Below are 22,836 nucleotides of genomic sequence, written 5' to 3' on the forward strand. Positions count from 1 at the left end.
AAAGGAGCCGTCCAACATTGACAAGCTTTTTGCATGTCTGACTATCTGTTTGGTTTCTTTTTCTAGAAGCACAGAAAAAACAAAAATGGAACGAGAATGCTGTTTTGTCTTTTTTTCCCTGGAAGTATTTTTTTGTTACCTTTTAAGGCCTTTTTACGAGACAACACAATATTAATTAGTTCTTTCAGACCATATATTTATTCCTCACAACAATACCAATATTTACCTTTTTGTACAATAGAAATAAATTTAGACAATATGCTAATATTTTAATTTTTTAATTCATATTTTTACAAAAAGAAATGTATTTCAGACTATATGCGAACATTTTTATTTTGTCTTTCTTTTATTTGTTAATTCAGTTTTCTAAATTTCAATTTTTATTAAAAAGTTTAAACCTGGATTTCTTAGATTAATATTAATTATCACTTAATGGATATAGATATCAATTTAATATTAATATTAATATCAATTATGATTTTATACAATTTAAGTTATAGATATGTATTAAATGCGTAATCATATTGTTTGTAAAATTCAAAAAAATCCAGACTAATAGAACACATATATTTGTAAAATCTAATTTAAATCAAATTGATGTTTAGAGATCAATTTAACGAAAAATGGAATAACTTTGATCCCCCCATCAGCCCATCAGTTCAGTATAGATTTCAATTAGCCCAACAGACCAAAATGGTTCCCCAGTTTCAGTTTGGCCTTTGATTTGTTGATGGATAAGTTGGATAAGAAGTTAGGCAGCTGATTCTGATTTCCAGCTGCAGCTTTCCATTGAGTTACAAAACAACTTTCAATTCTTATTTTGAATTGATTTAAACCAAACATTTAAATAATTAACTATTTTAATCATTCAAGCTTGACAATGACAGACAATTTTTTTTTTTTTTTGAGTTTAGTGATATAGAAAAAATTTAATCGAAGCATCTTCAGGTAACAATATCACTAGAGCGAATTGAATACCCATCAATTTGCAGATACCAGAAAAAGTAAACATAGATAAAAAAATTTCCCCTTCTTTTAACGGCAATGCTATTATTATTTATTATTATTGCCATCTACTATCCTGTCATTAGGATTTTAAATATGGGGGCACAAATCAAAAGGACTGTTTTCGTATCTTTCTGCCTAAATTAGAGATATATAATACATATATTAAACAACAGAACTACGCCCATAAGACCCTGTTTCCTCCGAAAACATTGCAATATGCGCCGTCTGTGTCAAACCCCCCCTAAAATTATCAATGATATGGTTGATTAATTGTACCCTGTTGCTGTTACCAAATTGTTTACTCTGGATCCCCAAAGCCACACCTATGTTCCTAAAATGATTTGAAAATCAGTAGGCATCGACTAAAATGCGTACCGGTTAGCTTACTCCTGGTTGCATCATAGGAAAAAATGACCAATTCCTGGCTACGTTATCATCCTTTCCGGCCACCTTCTTGTTGGCCCACCAATCGGAACTAAGAATAGGCTTATGGGCATCAACTCCATCGACGTTGTCAAAATTGAATTCTTTAGCTGACCCGAGTGTTAAGGATTGATTCTCGTGGTGCTGCGGTGTGCCTTCCCTGTCTGCTGGAGCTTTCTCTGGTCTTTCATTGGATGTTTCACCGACACGATATTCATAATCATCTGCCACCTTAGTTGTGTTTTCTTCTCTTTCTTTTGTTGCTTCATTACGTAGAGATTCTGAAACAGCTTCAGATGATGTTGCTGCCCCAGTTTCCGCACATCTTATAACTTCTTCTGTAGTCAACTCAAATGAAACTCTATGATTAACTGCAACTTGATCAATTGGGTTTTGTTTATCCAAACTCGGATGTGACACAATTTCAGAGAGCGGATGATCCAAACGAAGACCATTGCGGGGGGTGGACGTTGTAGCATCTGGGGTTAAAGTTCCAGAACCATGACTTGATCCCCATTCACGGTTGGAAAGCTTCTCAAGGCTCAAGAGCTTGGGAGGGTCACCCATTCGGAACTCAGGAAAACGTAAACCAGAAGCAAAATCACCATCAGGGAAAGGAGATGAGGTGCCAGAACCTGAGATTCCTGAGCTTGGTGAGATCAGTTGCCCAATGGGGCTCCCAGGATGAAGTTGATAGGACTGAAATTCATACTGGTATATTGGGAATCTCTGTCCAGCCTCTCCATACTGGAGGTTAGGGCCAAGGAACTGAGCAAATGGCACCTCGGGCGAGGATGGTGTGGTCAAGTGTACCGACTCCGGAGGAGGAGTGAAGGGAGCAGTTGAAGGTTCAGTGGTGAAGGTGGAGAAAACAGGTGGTGAAACTAACTGAGTTTCATGAGCATAAGGGCCAATTGCAAAAATTGAAGCAGGCCCTGGGGAGTACATACTGGCAGAAATAGAGGTGAGAGACACTAACCCAGCTGGAGATTGAGTAGCAGAAGGGGGTTCAGATGGAAGGAAAGATGCAGGAGAGGAAGGAGGTGCAACAAAGGGAAGTGTCACTGTAACGGCTTGGGTTGGAATTTCAGCAGCAGGTATATTAGCACGGGAAGAAGTCGTTTCAGAAACAGGAACAGCAGGTCCAATTCGCTTTTTCTGTTTGTAAGATCTGAAACACCAATATTTGCTCCACCAACCACCCCATCTTTTTTTCTAGATGTCACCAAATTTAAGATGAAATGGATTAATACGGGAAATCACACCAAATCCTTATCTAACTAGAAAGAAATCAATTAAATGACACTGCAAAAACCTTGGTTCTAAAAGACAGCCATATTACAACAATAATACAACCCACCCTCGTTGAAGCTTTTACAGAAGTGTATCAAGTAATGAAACATATTAAAGCATACATGCTCAAAGTTATAGGACACCATGCTACAAATTTACTTTCAGCTCTTTGGCAGAAAGAGTATGAGCACACGGCTCTTTTTTCCAATTGAAAAGGTTTTAACCAACAAGATAACTCAATTTAAACCAACCCTTCTAACATCTAAGTTCAAGGAGCAGAGGTAATTTTCCTGCCCCTTTTTTAAGTACTTCTGAGCCTTCAACTTCGTGATTATAAATTACAATTTTTCAACTAGACCTCCAGTACAAGGAGATTATACCTACAGAAGGAATAAAGCAATTTCTATTATTCAGAACCACTGGCTATCCACCTTGAATTTGCATGTCCAAATGGGATTACCTGATCTTAATATCTACAGAAGTTTATAGTTTCCAAAATCTGAACGCATTTGAAACCTTCTAATTAGCTATCCCAATATCATGGCCATAAATAGACCATGATACAAATCCATTTAACAACTGTATTTAGGTTCCAAATTGTATAATTCTTTTGGTTTTTTACTTCTGATCTAGGAACCTCTGCTGAATGAAAGTAAAACTAGAAATATGACGTGAGGAAGATCATCTAACCCCAAGGTGTTTTCTCGGTAAATAAGGAACCATTTTTTTCCTGGAGAACCCACACAGACTAATAAACACTGTTTCATCAACACTGACTATTCTCAGATTCCTGAACTGCCAAGTTCAAAAAGTAAAATACCTGTATGTTCTAAACTTGGAAGTACCAAAAAAAAAAAAAAACAATTTATAAATGCAAAAACTTAAAACAATTTATAAATATAAGTATATCAAAACCACAAGCAACAGTTAAAAGACTTGATTCTGGAATAAATCAACATTCAATAAATCTAAGCCTAAAATCACAACGATTTAACTTGACATTTCCTGAGCCAAAAAAATAATCCTAAACTTGATTAAAGATCGAAGTTCACTAAATCACGGCAGAATATAATCAAAGAAGAAAAAGGGAAAAAATCATACAAAAACAGATCACGAAATGAATACCAAAGAAGCTTAAAAACACTTCTGGAACTCAACCAATTTGATCTAAATTCAATTAAAACAATCACAAACCAACAGTAATTAAAAAAATACATATGAAGGAAAATATAAATTTTACCTGAACCGTAGATTGCGGGACACGATTCTCAGCTGAAGCGATCGCGTTAGCCGCAGCATGTATAGTCTCCAAAGGGTTATTCATAGCTCTAGATTCTCCATTTGCGCCTCTCATTTCTACGTATTTTGCTTCTTCTTTTTCCGACGAACCAAACAGCTCCAAAATTATCTTCCTCTAGGAATTGTCAAATTTTCTCGAGAAAGAAAAAATCAAGAGAGAGAGTGATCGGCGAGAAGGAAACTGTGATTTATAGACGAAGCTTCCCCACCTATTTTGAACTCTTTTTTTTTTTTTGGTCATTAAATCTAAATCCTTCTTTTAGTAGATAACTAATATCGTGTGAAATATATGTATAAGCAAAAGCAATTAAGGTCAAACACGGCAGTCACTTGATTTTCTATAAATTCGATGTGATTAACGAAAAGACCCGACTTTAGGTTAAAGTTTATAAAATTCCTTAAATTATTAGCTCCATTTTACTAATATGCCCTTCCTGATCACAGTTATTTACTAATATGATTGTAGTATATAGAGATTTTACAATATTATGTAAAAGATAATTATTAATTTAAATATTTCATCAAACAAAATATGATAAAACTAACTATTAATATTTTTAACAATGATAAATTTGATTTTAAATAATAAATAATAATTAAATTTTATTTAAAATTTTCTAGTATAATATATAAATAAATAAGAAAATACAATTATCCAACTAAAGATAAATTTTAACAAAAAAAAATGTAAATTTTAAGCAGATTATTTTGTTAGGAGTGAAATTATAAAAGAAAGGGGATAATAAATAAAGTGGTTGTCCAAGGTGTGCACGTGTGCTCATCCACGTCTTGATGGGCTTCGTGCGCGCCCCTACCCAACCGCATAATAATATAATAATGAAAAAGAGAAAAAGGGGTCCCATCGACTTCCTCGAAAATTCTCCCCCTTTACCTGCCGCTTCGACCAACCTCCCACCGTTGGTCCCATCTTTTATTGCCCATTGTTTTTTATTTTAAGGGTAAGTGTTATACAGAAATTTATTTTAGTTATCAATATATTATCGATAGATTTACTTGAGCAATGTTCACTGCATATAATTCAGGCTTACTTTATTCTCAAATAAACCGTTTTTCAATTAAGTATTTTAAAAAATTATTAATTGAATTTTAATTTAATTAATATAGATATTATTGTTAATACAAAAGAATATATATTTGAGTATGATGAAACGCAGAGCTATGAATAATTTTAAGTCTTATATTAAAAATATAAATATAATAAGAATTTATAATAAAATTATTAAAATATATATATTTAGAAATAATTTATCATAAAATATCTATTAATTTCATCTTATTTTACCTCAAAAATTAATATTAATTAGTCTAGAAAAACATAAAACGATTTAGAATTTTTATACAAAATTTTAGTTCAATAATAAAATTATTTTTATTAAAATTTCAATTATAAATATATTACTATAAATATATTTTTAATATTATCTAAAATAATGAAACGTGAGCAGCACACAACATTTTCTTCCCTAATTTTTCTAATATCACACGAGAACAATATAATTTTTTAAATACGATGAAAAGTACCATCATGACCATTCGATTCAATAAATTAAGATAAGCACAACACTAACTTTTCAAAATTCATATAACTATAAAACATCTCAACTTTAATAATACAATATAATAAAATTGATTAAAGCTTAACTCAATTAATATTGATATTCGCTATTGATATAAAAAGATATGAATTTGAACAAGTTGAAACAGCTTATTTTTTATAATTTTATCCAAACATTTAATTGGTATAACATTAATAGTTTTTTTAATATAAACATATATTTATTTTTTAAAACAGTTGTCTAAAACTTACCGTAATTCTTTTTTAACTCTTAAATAATAAGATAAATGTGTTTCAATGCGCTAGAACCACGTGCTTCTGCACTAATAAATGCTGATACCAACCGAGTTAAGACTTAGCCGACTCATATAATAATTATTAGTAATACTAATAAGAGCTTAAAATCAAATTGTGTTCTTTATATGTATAACTAATCATAATTCATCCTCAACCCTTAATCAAAAAGATAAAAGGTGCTTCAACGCACTTGAATTTAAATCTTTATGCAATAATATTAACACCAATCGAATTAAAACTCAATCAATAAATAGAATTGTATTGTTAATAGTTTTAACTAACTAGTTTGTCTTATTTATTTAATTGTGATTATTATCGCAAGTGCTACTATATTATTCATTTAATGGTGATAATTATCATAAGTGCTGCTATAAATTTCATATGTTTATAACTTTTTTTCCCATGTTTCCTATTTAATCTTTCAATTCCTAAATTTAGAATTAGGTAAATTCATCATTACTCAATAAATTATGTCTAAATTTTCGTTTTAGTTATTGAATTATTCAAAATTTTCTTTTAAGTTATTAAATCATTTAAAAGTTTTTATTTAAGTAATGGGAATGTTAGAGTTTTTTTAAAAAGTTTCACCAGTGAGCTTCAAGCAATAATTTGATAAACAATAATGTGGATCAGTATTCATTGACGAGTAGAAGAACATACCAAATCTAACTGCAATTTGAATTTTTAATTGTCATATTTTAATATCTAAAATATGATTTATATATTTAAAGTAAATTTTACAAATAATTTACATTAATTGTTTAAAAATTATTTAAATTTATATTTCTCGTATATCAATTTATTAATATCGAGCTACAATAAATTGTTTTTTATATTTTTATTATAGAAAAATATTTCATACACCGCCACTGAAGTGAGGATATGACAAGTGTTTTATAGGGTGCGGTAATTTTAAAAAAATTAAATATATAAAAATTAAATATATAAATAAATACGATACTTCTCACATTTTTAACATACTTGAAGAATCTAAAAACTCATGCATTAAATAATTGCTCTTTATTATAACTTAAATTAATATTTCATATATCATAATATTAATAAATTTAAACACTGTCTAAATACATAATTATTATTTTACAATACATTATTTAAAATAAACATTTTATATTTTAAAAAATAGTTTTCTAACAATAATATTAAACACTTACATCAAACTAAACTAAAGTAACCCTATTTCCAACATTCAAATTTGAAAAAATATTAGTCCTTTATAACCTTTCTTCAAACAAAGTGACTTTCTCAAAAAGTGTTTATCCTTTTTTTCTTTTTAAGATAGTTAAAAGACATGGTTTTTATTCCCATCTCTTTATCAACTTAATGATCTTGTACCTTTTAAGGGCAAAAAGGTTTACCATATAGGTGGCATTTAATAAACTTACCTTACCTTTTTTAATATTTATGAAATTTATGCCACGATTTTTAAAATTAGAATAGTAGTCAAATGAATCTAACTATTGATTTTTCAATTTAATCAATTCATCTGATTCGATTAAATAAATTATTAAAAATTTATAAAAATAAAATTTTAATTCAAATATTTAGTTCAAATTATTCATACTAATTCTTAAGTCAACTGGTCTAATAATATATTTTTCCATACTAATCTCTAACCGGTTTCTGATTCAATTAACCTAATTCAAATAAACCTAATTTATACCCACAATCTCTCATCTCATCATTTTCATATACATGATAAAATCAAGTACTCAAATAGACAGGAATTATTAAGTTTTAAGTATATGCTGCCTGCCTACCTATCTAGCTGCCCTTTTCTAGTTTCTTTAATATTTGTGAAATCAATGGCCCAAAGTCCCCTTTAATCTAAGTCGACTGCAGGGAAAAGTGGCTTTTGGTTGTAAAACTATGCCCTAGCTTTGACAGTCTAAATGTTTGGTTTTCACAATAATATGTAGTAGCACTAGATTTGACACTAGCATACTCTGGTGGGATCTTCACCTTTTTTATTTGCTATAGGGTTTTGCTTTATTTATATGCACATAAATTGAGGGGCTTTAGAAAAGCTGAAAATAAATAAAATAATATATGATTTATGAATAAAAAAATTAAGTTAAATTGTGGGTTGAAAAAGAAAAATAAAGAAAAAGAGTGAGGTGAAAAGTAATGCCTTACTTTTTGACCAAGCAATAAGCAACAAAGAAAAAGAGATCTCTTAGTAAGTTGTCATATTTATTTCCCAATTATTAACATTTAAGTCAAACTTTTTTAGGTCATGAAAAAGGTAGTTTAATTCTCTCTTCTAATCACAATTATTATCTCTTTGAAGAGGCCTTTTAAGTAGGGAAAAAGAAGAAGAAGAAGAAAAGGTCAGTACATTCTGTAGATAAGTATGAGACCTTATTTTAACAAAACAAAGTTTACAACTTTTTTTTTTCTCTTTTAATATTCTTAATAATCTTGAAAAGGAATCTTCTTGTTATTCTCTTTCCACCCTTTAATGGAGTTGAATGGTTGCTGTTTAAATATACTCATTACTAACATAATTTATATATATATATATTTAGTAGCTAAATCTTAAATTTTTCTGTGATTAAAATTAAATTGTAAATTTTACGTTATTATTTTTAAGGAGTTAAAGTGTAATTTTATTTTTATTAATTTAAAATTTTAAAAATTTAAATAGAAATAAAAATTTCAAAATAATGAAATAAGGGTAAATTTTTTAAGTGCTTAAATAAAGACTTCACAAATGTCACATATCAAGTCTTAAATTGTATTATTATTATTTTTAAACCATACTTAATTTAATTGTTATGTATTTTATTCTAAAGACGTTAACATTCATCTAATTTTTATTTAAATTGGACTAAATGTATGAGATACCCTTATCGAATCACTTTTACAAAAAATTTAAAAAGTTTAATATTTGAAGTTAGCGATCTCTAAAAAAAAATTTATCTTGTAAATTTCTTATAATACTATTTTTGTAGTCTAAATTTTGAGTAGTAATATAATAGTAAAGGCGAAGCGACGATGATGAAGAAGATAAGACCCGAGACCTAAGTTAGGCAAGGAGACAAGGACTAACGAAAGCGAAGAGAAAGAATAAAAAAGGAAATTTGCCAGAGTCATGGATGGTCGACACGTGCGGAAACTGAGCGATGGCTATTGACGAAAAAAGAGAAAACGTTTTTGTTTTAGGTGACTGTAAGTGGGAGCCAGCCAATTCAATTAGCGGGGGTGGAATTGTAAATCCGAAATTTCTAGTCTTGACCTTTGACCTGACCTCCTTTCTCATCGGCTGTACTCTTCAACATCCTCGCCACGTCCATCTCTTTGCACGTGACAATTGAATGACTTTTCTCAAGATTAATGGTGTGAAGTAAATAAGTTGATTGATAGTTAGAGAAGGTGAAGGCAATCATGTTAGGTTGGATTGAGCGAGAAAGAGAATCAACAATGGCAGCTACCTGCGACAAGATAACTGAGTTTTGGACTTTGGCCCCAAAATTAGATTTCTCATGCCTTTCTCTTTCTCCTAATCAATCATCACTATAATACTAAAAAAAGGAATTTTAATTTTATGTTCAACGCCAACGCAATTTCTAAGATCTTGTTTGATAAAATGCTAAAAAAAATATCCAATCAACTGAAGATATTTAATTTCTTAACTTTGATAATTTGCCATGTAAACTACTAGGTAAAATTTTTTCATAAAAAGTGTGTAAACTACTTAGAGAATAAATTCAATTATTTTTTAATTTTATTTTATTTCATTTAAAATTATATTATCTTTTATCAAACAATTTAATTATATTTAATATTTAATTTTACGTAATACACCAAATATATATTACAACTTAAATTTAACATAATTTTCACTTTATCAAACATAACCAAAATTACCCTAAAGCATCATATAATAATAAAAGAATAGATGTCACATAAATGTTGAAATTTTATATAATAAAAGCATTAATGTATCTAAAATAAAATATTTTAAACAATTCTATTTCATCGATAAGTATGAAAAGCTACAAGAGTGATGTAGTTAAAGTTTCATTCAAACGAAGAAAGATGATAATAATAAAAGAATGTATTGATTAATAAGCGAGAATTGAAAATTGCAATGCTAAGCATACATTAAAATTTTAAAAGTATATTTGTTGGGAATGCTTTTAATTTAACAAGTTGGGATTAATTTAATATTTTTCATCGATAATTTTAATACATTAATCACCCTATTTAAATTCGTAAAACCTATCCATTAATTATCATAATCATACTTTTTAAATAATAATTGAAGTTATATTGAATAAAATCTTATATATTGACTTCATAATTAAGGTGTTCATCACGCTAGATGTAACTTAGGTTCGAGTCGCTAATTTATCATAGATTAACTAAAAGATAATAAATAATTAATTCACCAAAAAATTTATATTGAATAAAATTAACTAAAAGATAATAAATAAGACACCAACCCTAATTTATCATAGATTAGTCTCAAGTTTAATGTTACTTACAGATCTCCTTAATTTACTTAAAAAAAATTGCAAAAAGATGTAAATTAAGCATGCCCCCACGCAGGATCGAACTACGGACCTTCAGTTTACAAGACTGACGCTCTACCACTGAGCTATAGGGGCTTCTCCGCTTAAGGAAATAATATATAAATTTCATATCTTATAAATCCAACCATAAACTGCATAATATCATTTATCCAAATATCAGAAATTTGTAGACCAATTCAAAAGCCACGCAAAATGAATTTCCACCATAAAGTGTTGCAGACGTGGGAGATATAAATTCCATCAGCAGCCAAACAAGTCATCACCAAAGTTAGATCAACCGATGTGCAAATGGACACTAACAAAGCATAATAAATAGTAGTATAATTGAAGCAGGAACACAAGGAACAGGAGCATATGGGAGAACTGCTTTTCAAAGTCTCAGCAGTGGATAAATATTTGAATTATTGCACAGTGGATTAATTTACACAAACATCCCTGGAAAGTAATGATAAAAAGGGGTAAATAGAAATTTTTCCACATATTCCCCAGTTTTGTTGTGTTCGAATTTTCCTGGAGCTGAACATCATGTACAACACAAGATGATTTTCGTAGCGAGTATGCAGGGCATAATATCTGCCTAAAGATCTGGTTTTCCGGCGATTTCCTCATCATCCGAGGCAGCATATTCATCTTCACTCAGTTCTTCGTCACTTGACTTCACTTCTTCTGCTCCTGCAACATCTTCAGGTTTGGCATATTTCTCACGATATTCTGGTACACAAAAAGAGTCATAACTTATAAGCATTCTAGGAATAAGAAAAAAAAGGCATCCTTAAAATGCCATTGCAAAAAGAAGACGTGAAATGTATGTTGCCACATAAGTCAAATTGCCAGAGCACACTCTGAAAAAAACAGTACTTGCAACGATAGTAAACAGTAAACACCTTGGGGTCTTGTCGAGGATGATAAATGCGGTTTGCCACAATGAATTACTATTGAAAAGAATGGATTTCATTTGAATACAATATAAGAACCGAGAGAGTAGGTGAAATGCTACAGCCACAACAAAGTAGGTTGCAACCTCCTCTTTCCAAATACAAACATAGAAACTAGTCAGCTCAAACGTATTTTCTAATCCCTTATAAAAAACGTAGCCTGATTACAAAGAAAGGACTCCCGATGACGATAGGTAACAAGCTTCAGCTTCACGCCCCTTTTTATGTTTTTGCAGAGAGTTGGCAAGATTATAATTGGAGAAAATAGGACTCTCTGAGCACTTAAGAAGTAGTACCTCGATTACATCAAGAGGAATTAAGGATTAATTTCAAGAAACTAAAACCACCTCTTTGATTAAGAAAAATGTATCAATACAAAATTCTGATGCCAAGGCATATAGAAACTATAACTAAAACTATGAAGTTCAAGACTGATGTAACCTACTTTAGACTAATGATAAAGTTCAATCCTGTCGACAACTTGAATACTTGATTAATTGGCCATCAGCCAGCAGATATCACTTAGTTGATTTAGCACGACAAGAAATCCAACTAAACACCTTCGCTGAGAGAGGCATTCTTAAGAGAAAGAAATGCATATTTAAGATATAAAAACTTATGTAGAAATGCTACCTTTCACTTTTTCTTCATAAGCAGTACGATCACGCATCATAAGAGCAGCAGCTTCACCATTCAATGGGTCTGATGGATTGGGATACAAAAGGAGTTGAGGAAGAAACACTTCAAAGACATTAACAAGATCTGAAATTGAACACAAGGATAAGCAAAAAAAAAAGAAAAAAGAGAAGTATAGATCGTCATTTATCAAGTTCCAATAGTACTAGCAGCAACTTTGAAACAAAGAAACAATGCGCAAGGTTTACCGAACATAGGGCTCCAAGTTTGATTGATGACATCCAAACAAACTGAGCCAGACCTAAAACTCAAAGTTCAAAGATATTTTAGTTAACAATAATAAAGCATTTAAAAGTTGAAACCAGTTACTCACTCTAAATTACCAAATACAAGTTAATATCAGCCCTAAGACAGCTAGAACAGCCAAATTTAGGACTTAACATCCACAAACTTACATTTCATCAACATTTGGGTGGTAAATCTTGTTCACAAATCCAATTGATGGAGATTTATAAGGATAAGCATCTGGGAGCTCTACCCTTATCCTCCACATACCACCATGGTAAGGACCTGTCAAATTCCATATCAGATAATCTATGATTACAAATACTATCCCCATTTGGGTCTAAAACTACCAAAATCAAATTCTATCAACAAGCACTATCCTCATTCAGAAAAATTCAATGAACTACATAAATAAACAGTGGCAACTCAAATAAGAATAAATAATTAAAATATAAAATATTAACATCAACACTTCCATTGCGCCCAAATAATTCCCTTAACTTCTAGTTTAACCAAATATACTTTAACCTCCATTTTTTTTCCTTTTTACTAGATAAGCCCTTAACAAAAAATCAACACAAATACTTAATTAGTTACAAATCAAAATTTAAAAAGGCTTATAGATTCGTAAGAAGAAGAAGACAGTAAAGAAAACTATTCTTACTGTCTTTTGGTCCGTTGAATTCAACATAAAATTCTTGCATGCCATCATTCATCATCTCCACTTTGTAGTCACTCATCATCCTAGAAAAAAAATCCAACAAAAAATTAAAAAAAATCAAACTAAAATAAAGATACAGATTTTTTTCAAAATAAAGAGAAAAATAATTTACAGTTTCATCAAGTCCATCTCTCGGCGTTTACTTGGAGAAGACATTTTTTTTTTCTTAGGGAATTTCTCAGAGGAGAAAGAAAGAAGAGATAGGAAATTTTTCTTCACAAACAAAAGTGGCAGAGCACAAAAGTAGTTCGTACGCCAACAAGTGAACCCAAATACCTTATATACGTGTGTATCTTTACCGCAGTAATTCTAGTTTCACGTTCAGTAAATCTCTCTTTTTTTTACAAAATAGGATTTTAATTTAAAATAAAAAAGTTAAACCTTCAACTTTATCATTTTTAATAATAATTTTAAAATTTTAAAAATATATTTTTACATATTTTTCTCACATCATGGATAATCTAAAATATATCGAAGATTTTGCTTTTATATATATTTGTTTATGTTTATTTGGTAGAAGAATAAAAAGGATAGACTTTGGGGAACATTTAATTAACTATAAAGATAAGATTAGGTCAGACAGAACATTTTGGAGCACCAAGATTCCATATTCGTACTTAAAACTTTTTACACTATTTTTATCATATTTCGTTGTTGAATATTAGTAAGCGATATCGACACTCATTGGCTCAGCGTAGCCGACATTGTAATTTATTATTTGTGTTTTTCTATATCATAATTTTATTTTTAGTATATATATTTATATAATATTCGATAAAAAATAGCATGTAAATTAAAATTATATATGCTAGAGGAATATTTATTACAACTACATTAAATTAAAGTTTCCATTTTAATTAGAAAAAAATCTTATTTAATTTAACAAACAAAAAAATCTTATTCAACTAAAAAATTATGAATCAGACAATTGATCACAAAACAAATAATCACATTAACTTTACATAAACTCAAAGGAACAAAACACAGATAACTCAATGCTACAATTAATCTGCATAATGACCAGAGGAAAGAGATACAATTTTTATGAAGCCAAATGCCATCAACGATTTTTTTTTTTTTTTGTTTATAAGGTGAATTTGAGATTATTTAAGGAATATGTTATACTGAGATTATTATATTATATTATCATATTTTGATATTATTGAGAATATAAAATTATAAACTTAAGATAATTTTTGGAACCGAAAATGTGATGGCTTGAGCCAAACCACCCCTAGAAAAGAAATGGCGAATGATTGTAATGAAAATGGTAAGTGGCTAGAAATGATTAAAATTGGGGTGATTGTAATGAATGTAAACCGCTTAAGGTTCCATTTAAATAAACAGTAAACTAGCTTTGATGAGAGCATAGTTGTGATGAAAGGTAAGAATGAAAAATGATAATTTAGTGAAGAAAGTTTTAAAGATAATGAACATAATCGAGATTATATGAAAGATACACTCACTTAACATGTTGATTAAGTGAGTGCTACACTGCTACTTAAGTGCATTATTTGTTCAATAAGAAAAATAAGCACTTCTATTCCAGGAAAAAGTTGGCAACAGATTTCTGGATTGTTTAAATTTTCTATTCGGAATAGACATATTTATATTATGTAGCTAATATATATTTGCATGTATATTATGCATATTTTAATAAAAATTAAAATTAGACAATAAATATATAAAATAAAAATGACAATAACGATAAACTCAAAACGCTAGAGACAACATTGATATTAACTTCGTATTTTATAATCCCATAATCATACATAAATAATATAAGTTTTACCATGTAAATTTCAGAATCCCGGGGGGCGGGGGTAGAGGGGAACAAGTTTAGATCAAGCTCACCAAAGCACCAAAGGGAATCAGTGACATTGACAAATATACATAATTCATCAAAACTTCGATGTGAAAATCATACCTTCAATCAAATTTTTATATATATGGGCACGAATCATGTTATATACAAAATGAAATGGCTACTCAGTTTATCCCCTCCTGTCTCTTAATAAGGAAAATTATTTACACAAAATAAAAGAAACAAAATTCCCATCATTCTAAGGAGTTCACAAACTCATTATCACATCCAGTCCCACCCATCAAACAAATTTTGCACATAAAGATGAACTGGAGATGATTGTAAACACATGACACTTACAGAAGTAACCCCCCCAAAAGCAGACAATCATTGGTTCAGAAGATCCGAGTTTCCAGACTAATAAAAAAGATATGTATGTATATGTATGCATGCATGCATGTGTGTATGTATGAATGAATGAGAGAAGAAAGAGTTAATGTGCTGCTGAGCAGCTCTGTACAAACAAGGCACTACAAAACAGGATAACAGCATTGTATTCCCTCAGGCATAGGCCATCAAGTATTGAACTTTAAAATGGTATCAAACTTGTTTCTGTGATACTTTTTCTGTATTTCTTTCTTCTTTCTCTATTCAATTTCAAAAGTTTCCAAGGGGTGAAAGCACAATGAGACCAAGACTCCTTTATAAAATGAAAGAAGGAAAGGGGGGGGATGAAGGAAAAGAAATTCAAAACTGAACTTTGCCAAATCTGCAGGAGCCACTAAATATATGATGACGAATGCCAGGGGGGAGTAAAACTGAAATTCTGAAGGGTTTGGTAAGTTGTAACCTTTGCAACAAAACTTAAGTTCTAGCAGCCGAAGCTGAGTCCAAAACCAGGAAACTAATTGGTGGGCAAGTCAAATATCATTTCCTGCATCAGAAGATAATTAGGGCCCTCTTGTTATTTGCTTAGGTTATATACAATAATTCTTAAAGACTTATAAGAGATGAAAATAGTTTCAAGACAAACCTTATCACACACAGGACATGTCTCACTTCTTTCCATCCATTCAAAGATACATGCAAGGTGAAAATGATGCTCGCATTTTGTGATAATTTTTGGATTTTCTTCATCATATTCTGCAGGAAAGAACAGAAAAGGGGCCTATCAACAACCTTTCTATTTGGAAGTGGAAAAACGACTTGGCATAAAAAACACATCTTTTCTTGCAGTGAGGCAGAAAAGTTCATAGATTGCAAATGGAAGACATACCTTCCAAACAGGTTGGACAACAATCTTCCTCCTCCTTTGTAGGCACGATTGATCCAACTGGTTTTGAAAGTTCTATTTCTAGCTCTTTTGAAGATTCGTTTTCAGTAGTATCTTGTGCTTTGCAGTCCAATTCCTTTGCATCATCAGATTTTATACAAGTCTCTTGAGTGTTTACAGCAACTGTTTCTTGGCCAGAACCAAAATTTGTTGTTTGCACTGCTTCATCGCTCTTACTGCTATGAATTCCTTGAGCAGCTGAAGGAGTTAGAGGATGTCCTAAAGCTGCATCAAATGGAATTGGAGCAGGAGGAGATCGATAAGCATCAGGAACTGATACCTCAAGATTTGTGTCAACCAGCAGCCCAGTGGAGAGGGCAGAGGCGGTAGCATTGCAAGAAGATAAAGGAACATGCCTATCTGAGGCTCTTGTGCTCTGTTAAAAGAAAGAAATTAACTCAACAAAGATAATGAAAATGATTTCAATACGATAAATAATTGTTCAATATAGTTACCTCTTAGGGTTATCTTTGTATAAGTATTTAAGCAAGCCATTTTATAATATCTAATAAGTATGAGAGCAGAAAGGTCAACAAGAAATTCTGGCATTTATTTTTAGTTTCAAGTTGTTCTACGGTATAACTATGGCTCATTTTAGTTAGCATAAAAAGTATACGCAGATAGAGATCATTACTCACGATCAACATAGTAATGGGGATCAGATCATGATTTATGAGCAACATAAGGGTAATAGAGAATTCACAATTGGAAATATTTGTATTTAGTTGCATCCAGACGTCCATTTTGTAAAACAAGGAAAGATAGAAATGAAAAGGCCCCAGCACTTCACACATTTAAGAGACATTATGATCCTGTCAAGTGCACAAGAGAGTCCAGTTTAACTCATTCTTTAGTAACATTCACCCTAAATTTTGCACTGTGGCACTTAATAGAAAACACAGTACTCTACACTGAACTTGACGAGGGTTGAAGCCAAATTCAAAACATAAGAGGTCAAAGACACCATGAAAAGTGAGGATTAAAAGGAAAATAAAAGAAAAAAATTCCATGGAGGAAGAAATTATACTAACACAATAATCTGCTGGTGCACTATTTTCAACTCCTCTAGAAGAACAACAGCAGCAACCCCCCATTCCTTTTACTTACGCATATGACACTACTGGTACTTTGTAACATCACAGGGTGAGAAAATCTGTTATAAGAAAAAAAATAAAATCACTCTTGAAGATATAAAAAGCATACCATTCCTTTCAATAAACCATATTCATGCCAAATGCCAGATGAAAATGTAAAAGATATCATCAATACAAAAGCAAAGCTAGAAGCAGTTAGATATACAAATAGCATAATTCCTAATAGAAAGTTTTGAAAAATAATCGAAGTATGAAGTTCTTGTAGAAAAGGTAAAACCCAAAAGAAAGTAACAAAACTATTTCTGGCTTCTCACTCACACTTGTCATTAACAAGCAAATTGATAATGGAAAACACAAATAATACCCTAAACCAAAGCCAAGCAGCCTATTAGTGGATCACATACAACAAATATTATTATATTCTGAAATACAAGTAGTAGCAGAATTATAGATGTAAAAGCAAAAGTGAATCTGTTGCTGATTGTCAAACACAAAGAATGTTTAAAAACCTTCCCCCTAGTCAACTAAGCCACTGATGTGGTAATAGAACTTGGAGGCATCAGGTCCAAGGATTGCATCCTGGATAACCCTTACTCCATCTCCTGCTCTCAGAAAAAAAAAAAAACTTCTCCCCTAATCTGTTCAATTGTCCTGTTATAATCCCATATCCAGAATTTCAACATAAATTAATCAAAGTAGACCAATTGAGCCAATTAAAACCCAAACAAGATTCTGATAACTGAAGAAAGTAAAAGAGCAGGACGAAACCCTCTAACAATCACGGATCAACCACAATTTTTTAGACAAAATCTAATTAACCTATGTGGTGAAACAAGAACAACAAATAAAACATGTAAATTCAATAAGAAATCAGTTAAAAATCAGCTGCCTTCAGTTCTCTTCATCAACTAGCACCTGAAACAAGGTTCTATTCAATAACAAACTAGCATGGAAATAGCTAAATAGTAGAAACTAGAAAAAGAAATTAAATAAATAAACAATACAAACAAAATCAATTCAAACACAAACAACTAAATATCATAAAGTTGAGAAAGATACCTAAGTAAATTCATAATCAATTCAACAATTCTAGAGCTAGTAAGAAAAAGGAAAATCAATTTATGCTGAGTAAAAACCCTAGAGAAAACCATAATTTAATCAATAAACAACGAGCCAAATTCCAAGAAAGAAAAAGTTGAATAGGATATGAAATTCACCTTTAGATTGAAAGCTGGATTGGAAACGAATCCAAGAATTCCAAGTGAAAAGAAAATTCGATGATTAAAAATAAAATTTTAATCATTCATTTTGAAAGAGCAATTTGTTTAAGTTTGTTTCGTGTAGGAAAAGGCTTTTCAGTGGGAAAGGAGGACTTTTCGAATGCCAAGCCTCCATTTAAAAACAGATTCCACTACTGCAGAATTTCATAGAAATGTTTATTTTCGGGATTTATTTATCTCCACGCGCTAATCTGTTCAGTTTATTCCACGCACCGTATTTATGAGCAACAAAAGGCGGCAAACTGATAATGTTTGTTTTAACAGAGTTGGTGAGCGTTTGGTGATGACAGTTGGGATTAGCCAGAAGAAAATACATTGAAATTTATTTTTCATGTTATAAATAACAAACTTTTATTTGTTTGTTTTATTTTTCCTTTATTTTGCAAATCGCATGTGGCTAAGCTAGCTGGCTACTGACTAAAAATAGAATTCCTTTTGTCTTGTATTTCAAGGTAAAAAACGTGGAGTATCTGATTTTCTTCTTAGTAAATAAAGAGAACTCTATGCCTCCTCTCCTTGGTCACCCCCAGCTTATCTGCAAGTAAGGTCATATGCACACCATCTGCAGCTCGTGTAACACTACTTCTCTCCCATCAAACACCTTAGCCAACAGGTCTGCCACATAGTTGGCTTCACGGAAGATATGGAGTAAAATTCCCTGATTCTCCGAATAAGCGGATCATTGGTAGTGCCAACCGGAGCCTTGATAATCCCATCAACTGCAATCTTGCTGTCACTGTCAAGAATTACTTGCTTGTATCCTCTCTTCCATGCCATGTGAAGCCCGTCATGAATCGCCCAAAGCTCCGCCCGAATGGTCGAGCATCCACCAAACTTCCTGCAATAGCCCGCTATCAAGTCCCCATTGTTGTTCCTTAATAACCCTGCAGAAGAAAACAGTTGACCACTAGAAAGATTCGCCCCATCTGAATTAATCTTCAACCACCCTGGGGGTGGAGGCTTCCAACCGACATGCACCCACTGTAATCTTCAGAACCATATTACTCTCTACAGTTTACAGTTTTGTGCCCAACAAATGCTTCGACCAATGACCTCCTCTAGTGAAGAATTTGATTCCTGAAAAATCAAAGTGTTCCTCTGTTTCTAGATATTCCAGCAAGCTATAGCGAAAAGAGTATTCCAAGGAGCACCAATATATGCTAGTTCATTCGAATTTTTCAGATTAACAACCAACCATTCAAATACAACAAGAGAAAATAATTGCGTCTGATTTGAATGAGAAACAGTTCGCTGTCATACCTGATTGGCAAAAGAACAATCACGTATAACATGTAGAGCTCTTTCGGGTACCGACCCACACAACAAGAAGCATCCATAGCAATCCCTCTCTTGCATCTCTCAGCATTACTGAGTATCCTCTCCTTAGCAACCAATCAGAGGAAATTTTTCACTCTTCGGAGGCAATTTAAGTGCCGCAGGATTGACCAAAAGATATCTTGAGATTACTTAATCGGTCGTAAGCATCCGAAACAGAAGAACGCCCATCCTTCTTCCACCTCCAGCTAATGCGATCATCCCCATCTGTCACTTTGGGTGGCAGAATACTAGCAACCCGAGACAGCAGGGAGTGATCCAACCATAAAGAAAGTTTGTGCCATGCCCAGACCCCAGTTACCATCCAAATCTACCATCTCATTTACCATAGAGCGCTTGTCGACCCCAATTAAGTTTGTAAAGAGCTCCTATAGTGGATCTATATCATTAATCCAATGGTCAGTTCAGAACTCAACAGATTTGCCATCACCAATTAACCAAACCACATTGCACCTGACCTCCTCCCAGACTAAAGTGATTGACCTCCAAACAAAGGGCCATCTTTCTACCATTATTCATAGTCCCCCAAATAAACTATCTAGCCATTTTCTTCAATATCTCTACACACTCTAGACGGAATCATAGAAATTTGCATAAAATAGTTCGGAATTGAAGTAGTAACGATTTCACCAAAGTAACAGGATTGGCCATTGAGAGCACCCTAACAGCCCAACCACTCAAGTGACTCTTAACTTCGTCAAGCAAAAAGGCGTAGGTGCTAGAACAGATTTGTGGGAGAGAGGAATACAAGATATTTACCCTAGTCCTCCACTTGGTTAAAGCTCAAAATCGATTCCATCTCCTGCCTTACTTCATTGCTAGTCCTTGAGAAATAGGTGAACTAATCGAGAATTCCTTTCAAGTTATGGGCTCGTAATCCGTCAGCTTCACAAAACAACACTAAATCATCAGCAAAAAAATAAATGCTACAGCCGCGGTCCATCCTTGGCAAGTTTAATTGGCTTTCATGTGTTCTCATTCACCTCTTTCACAATATCATGCCCAAGTCTCTCCATTCCAAAAACAAATAGATAAGGTAAGAGAGGTTCACCTTAGCAAATACTCCTAGATGGCTTAAATTCTTCAGTCAAACTACCATTCCAAAATATTTGCATAGAGTTCGACGAGACACAATGCACTATAAATCTTACCAAATGACATGATAGTCCTATCTCGTATAAAGAGTACTCCAAAAAATTTCATTGGATTCTATCATATGCCTTCTGCAAGTGCACCTTGATGGCCATCCAACCTTTTTTACTCTTCCTTGTCCTCATAGAGTGAACCACCTCCTGAGCTATTAAAATATTATCAGTTATCGATGTCCTTGCAATGAAACTCACTTGGTTAGGACCAATAAGTTTAGGCATGATGTGCTTAAGTCTTCGAAACGAGGACAATCAGGGTTTTGTTTATAGAACCTTTAATATCATTCCCACTAAATACAATTTCACAAAATCACACAAAGCTTCACCAACGATCCCCACTCAATTGAAAGAAATGAGCATGCAAGCCATCGACCCCAGGAGACTAGAAAGGTGCCATCTCGAATAAGGCATATTAAATCTCCTCTTATGTAATCTTGGCCAAAAGAAAATCCAAATCTTGTTAGCTTAAAAATGGAAAACACGCAGAAATAGGAAAATCACCATTCACAACACTATTCGAATATAAATCATGGAAAAATCGAATAGCTTCCTCTTGAATTAAGGTGTGCATGGGCCGGTTTGGGTTCGGGCCAAGCCCAGATCGGCCCCAGACAAAATTTTAAGCTCGTTTTCTTAGCCTGGCCCGAAATATGAGCCTAAAAATTTGTCCAAACCCGACTCGAAATAAATTTGTTAAGCCCAACCCGGCCCGGCCCATATTAATTTTTTTTAACTTATTTCATTAAATAAAAAAATTTTAAAATATAATAAATCAAATACATTAAAAATAAATATTAAAATAAGAAACAAATAAAAAATGATACTAAAACAATTCTTAAAATAATACACAAATTAAAAATACAATAAGAAGTGATTATATTAAAATTGAAAATAAAATGTAAATATGATTAAAAATAAAAATATATATTTACTATATAATTCGGGCTGGGCCCGGGTTAAAAAAAGTTTTACCCTAGCCCGTCCCGTTTTTTAAACGGGCCTCTTTTTTTGCCCAAATCCATATTTCGAGCCTATATTTTTACCCGAACCCTCTCATTTTTCGGGTGGGCCTTCGGGCCGAGCCGGGTAACCCGACCCATGCACACCTCTACTCTTGAAGGTCCTCATCATCAAAGCACCATTCCTCACCTTGTACCTTTAAAACACATATTTTATTATGACTTAGTCAGGCCATCGCTCTCTTACGAAATATGATGTATCACGATCCCATGGAGTAGCCAATCTGATCTAGATTTCTAACGCTTAAAGAGCTCCGCAGGGTCTAAAATATTCTCCAGTTCTCTCCTAAGTTTAGATTCCAGACTAACCAACTTCGTAGAATAGCAACGTTTACGAGCAGCTTGGACCCCTTTTAGACGTCCAACAACTAACCTCTTGTGTTTACCTATTATTCCAAAGAGATCCCGATTCCACACTTTAACCTCCTTAGTAAAACTAGCAATCAAATGCGGTCAAGCAGCCCAGCCTACTCCAATGACGAGCTCCAAGTCTTGGAAACTATCGTGGGTCTCCCAACCAGCAAAATACAGAAAAGGTCGAATCCAGCTATTACTTAACAAGTGGCCTACCGATAATAACAACGAGCAGTGTCTGACGACCTGATTTTATTCAGTGCCAGAAACTTCAAATTTGAAATCCAACTCCGCAAAATGAGTTGATTGAAAATTTAGTTAAAATAATTATGTGTTCAGTAGGAAATAATAATATTAATATACTGAGTGATTAAATTGATTAAGCTATTAAATTAATGAGATTTAATTGAAGGGAATTGAAAGTCTTTAATATGCAATTT

General features: G+C 32.2%; 3 protein-coding genes and 1 non-coding gene across 6 annotated transcripts; all 4 read right to left on the minus strand.

Annotated features, from left to right (window-relative positions):
• Nucleotides 1-1,030: 1,030 nt before the first annotated feature.
• On the minus strand, nucleotides 1,031-4,390 carry LOC108470769 (uncharacterized). The gene is made up of 2 exons (XM_017772216.2): nucleotides 3,965-4,390; nucleotides 1,031-2,646 (listed from the first exon to the last, which is right to left on the minus strand). Exons 1-2 carry the CDS (start codon nucleotides 4,076-4,078, stop codon nucleotides 1,387-1,389), a joined length of 1,374 nt encoding a protein of 457 aa, XP_017627705.1. The 5' UTR covers nucleotides 4,079-4,390; the 3' UTR covers nucleotides 1,031-1,386.
• Nucleotides 4,391-10,455: 6,065 nt separating this feature from the next.
• Nucleotides 10,456-10,527, minus strand: TRNAT-UGU (transfer RNA threonine (anticodon UGU)). Its single transcript has one exon. It is a non-coding gene; the product is annotated as a tRNA-Thr (tRNA).
• A 280-nt stretch (nucleotides 10,528-10,807) lies between these two features.
• LOC108474089 (ubiquitin-conjugating enzyme E2 4-like) lies at nucleotides 10,808-13,310 on the minus strand. The gene is made up of 6 exons (XM_017775991.2): nucleotides 13,142-13,310; nucleotides 12,973-13,052; nucleotides 12,479-12,593; nucleotides 12,272-12,324; nucleotides 12,021-12,149; nucleotides 10,808-11,163 (listed from the first exon to the last, which is right to left on the minus strand). Exons 1-6 carry the CDS (start codon nucleotides 13,183-13,185, stop codon nucleotides 11,030-11,032), a joined length of 555 nt encoding a protein of 184 aa, XP_017631480.1. The 5' UTR covers nucleotides 13,186-13,310; the 3' UTR covers nucleotides 10,808-11,029.
• A 1,643-nt stretch (nucleotides 13,311-14,953) lies between these two features.
• LOC108474088 (probable E3 ubiquitin-protein ligase RHB1A) lies at nucleotides 14,954-18,697 on the minus strand. Of its 3 annotated transcripts, XM_017775989.2 has the most exons (5): nucleotides 18,478-18,697; nucleotides 17,198-17,319; nucleotides 16,110-16,542; nucleotides 15,867-15,976; nucleotides 14,954-15,767 (listed from the first exon to the last, which is right to left on the minus strand). In XM_017775989.2, exons 2-5 carry the CDS (start codon nucleotides 17,258-17,260, stop codon nucleotides 15,738-15,740), a joined length of 636 nt encoding a protein of 211 aa, XP_017631478.1. In that variant the 5' UTR covers nucleotides 17,261-17,319; nucleotides 18,478-18,697; the 3' UTR covers nucleotides 14,954-15,737. The 3 variants fall into 3 exon arrangements, with proteins under 3 accessions (XP_017631478.1, XP_052879210.1, XP_052879211.1); XM_053023250.1 differs by lacking the exon at nucleotides 14,954-15,767 and having other exon boundaries at nucleotides 15,792-15,976; XM_053023251.1 differs by lacking the exons at nucleotides 14,954-15,767; nucleotides 18,478-18,697 and adding an exon at nucleotides 18,320-18,446 and having other exon boundaries at nucleotides 15,792-15,976.
• Nucleotides 18,698-22,836: the final 4,139 nt, after the last annotated feature.

This window comes from Gossypium arboreum, chromosome 12 (genome assembly GCF_025698485.1).
Source record: "Gossypium arboreum isolate Shixiya-1 chromosome 12, ASM2569848v2, whole genome shotgun sequence".
In the NCBI taxonomy this organism is placed as follows: domain Eukaryota; kingdom Viridiplantae; phylum Streptophyta; class Magnoliopsida; order Malvales; family Malvaceae; genus Gossypium; species Gossypium arboreum.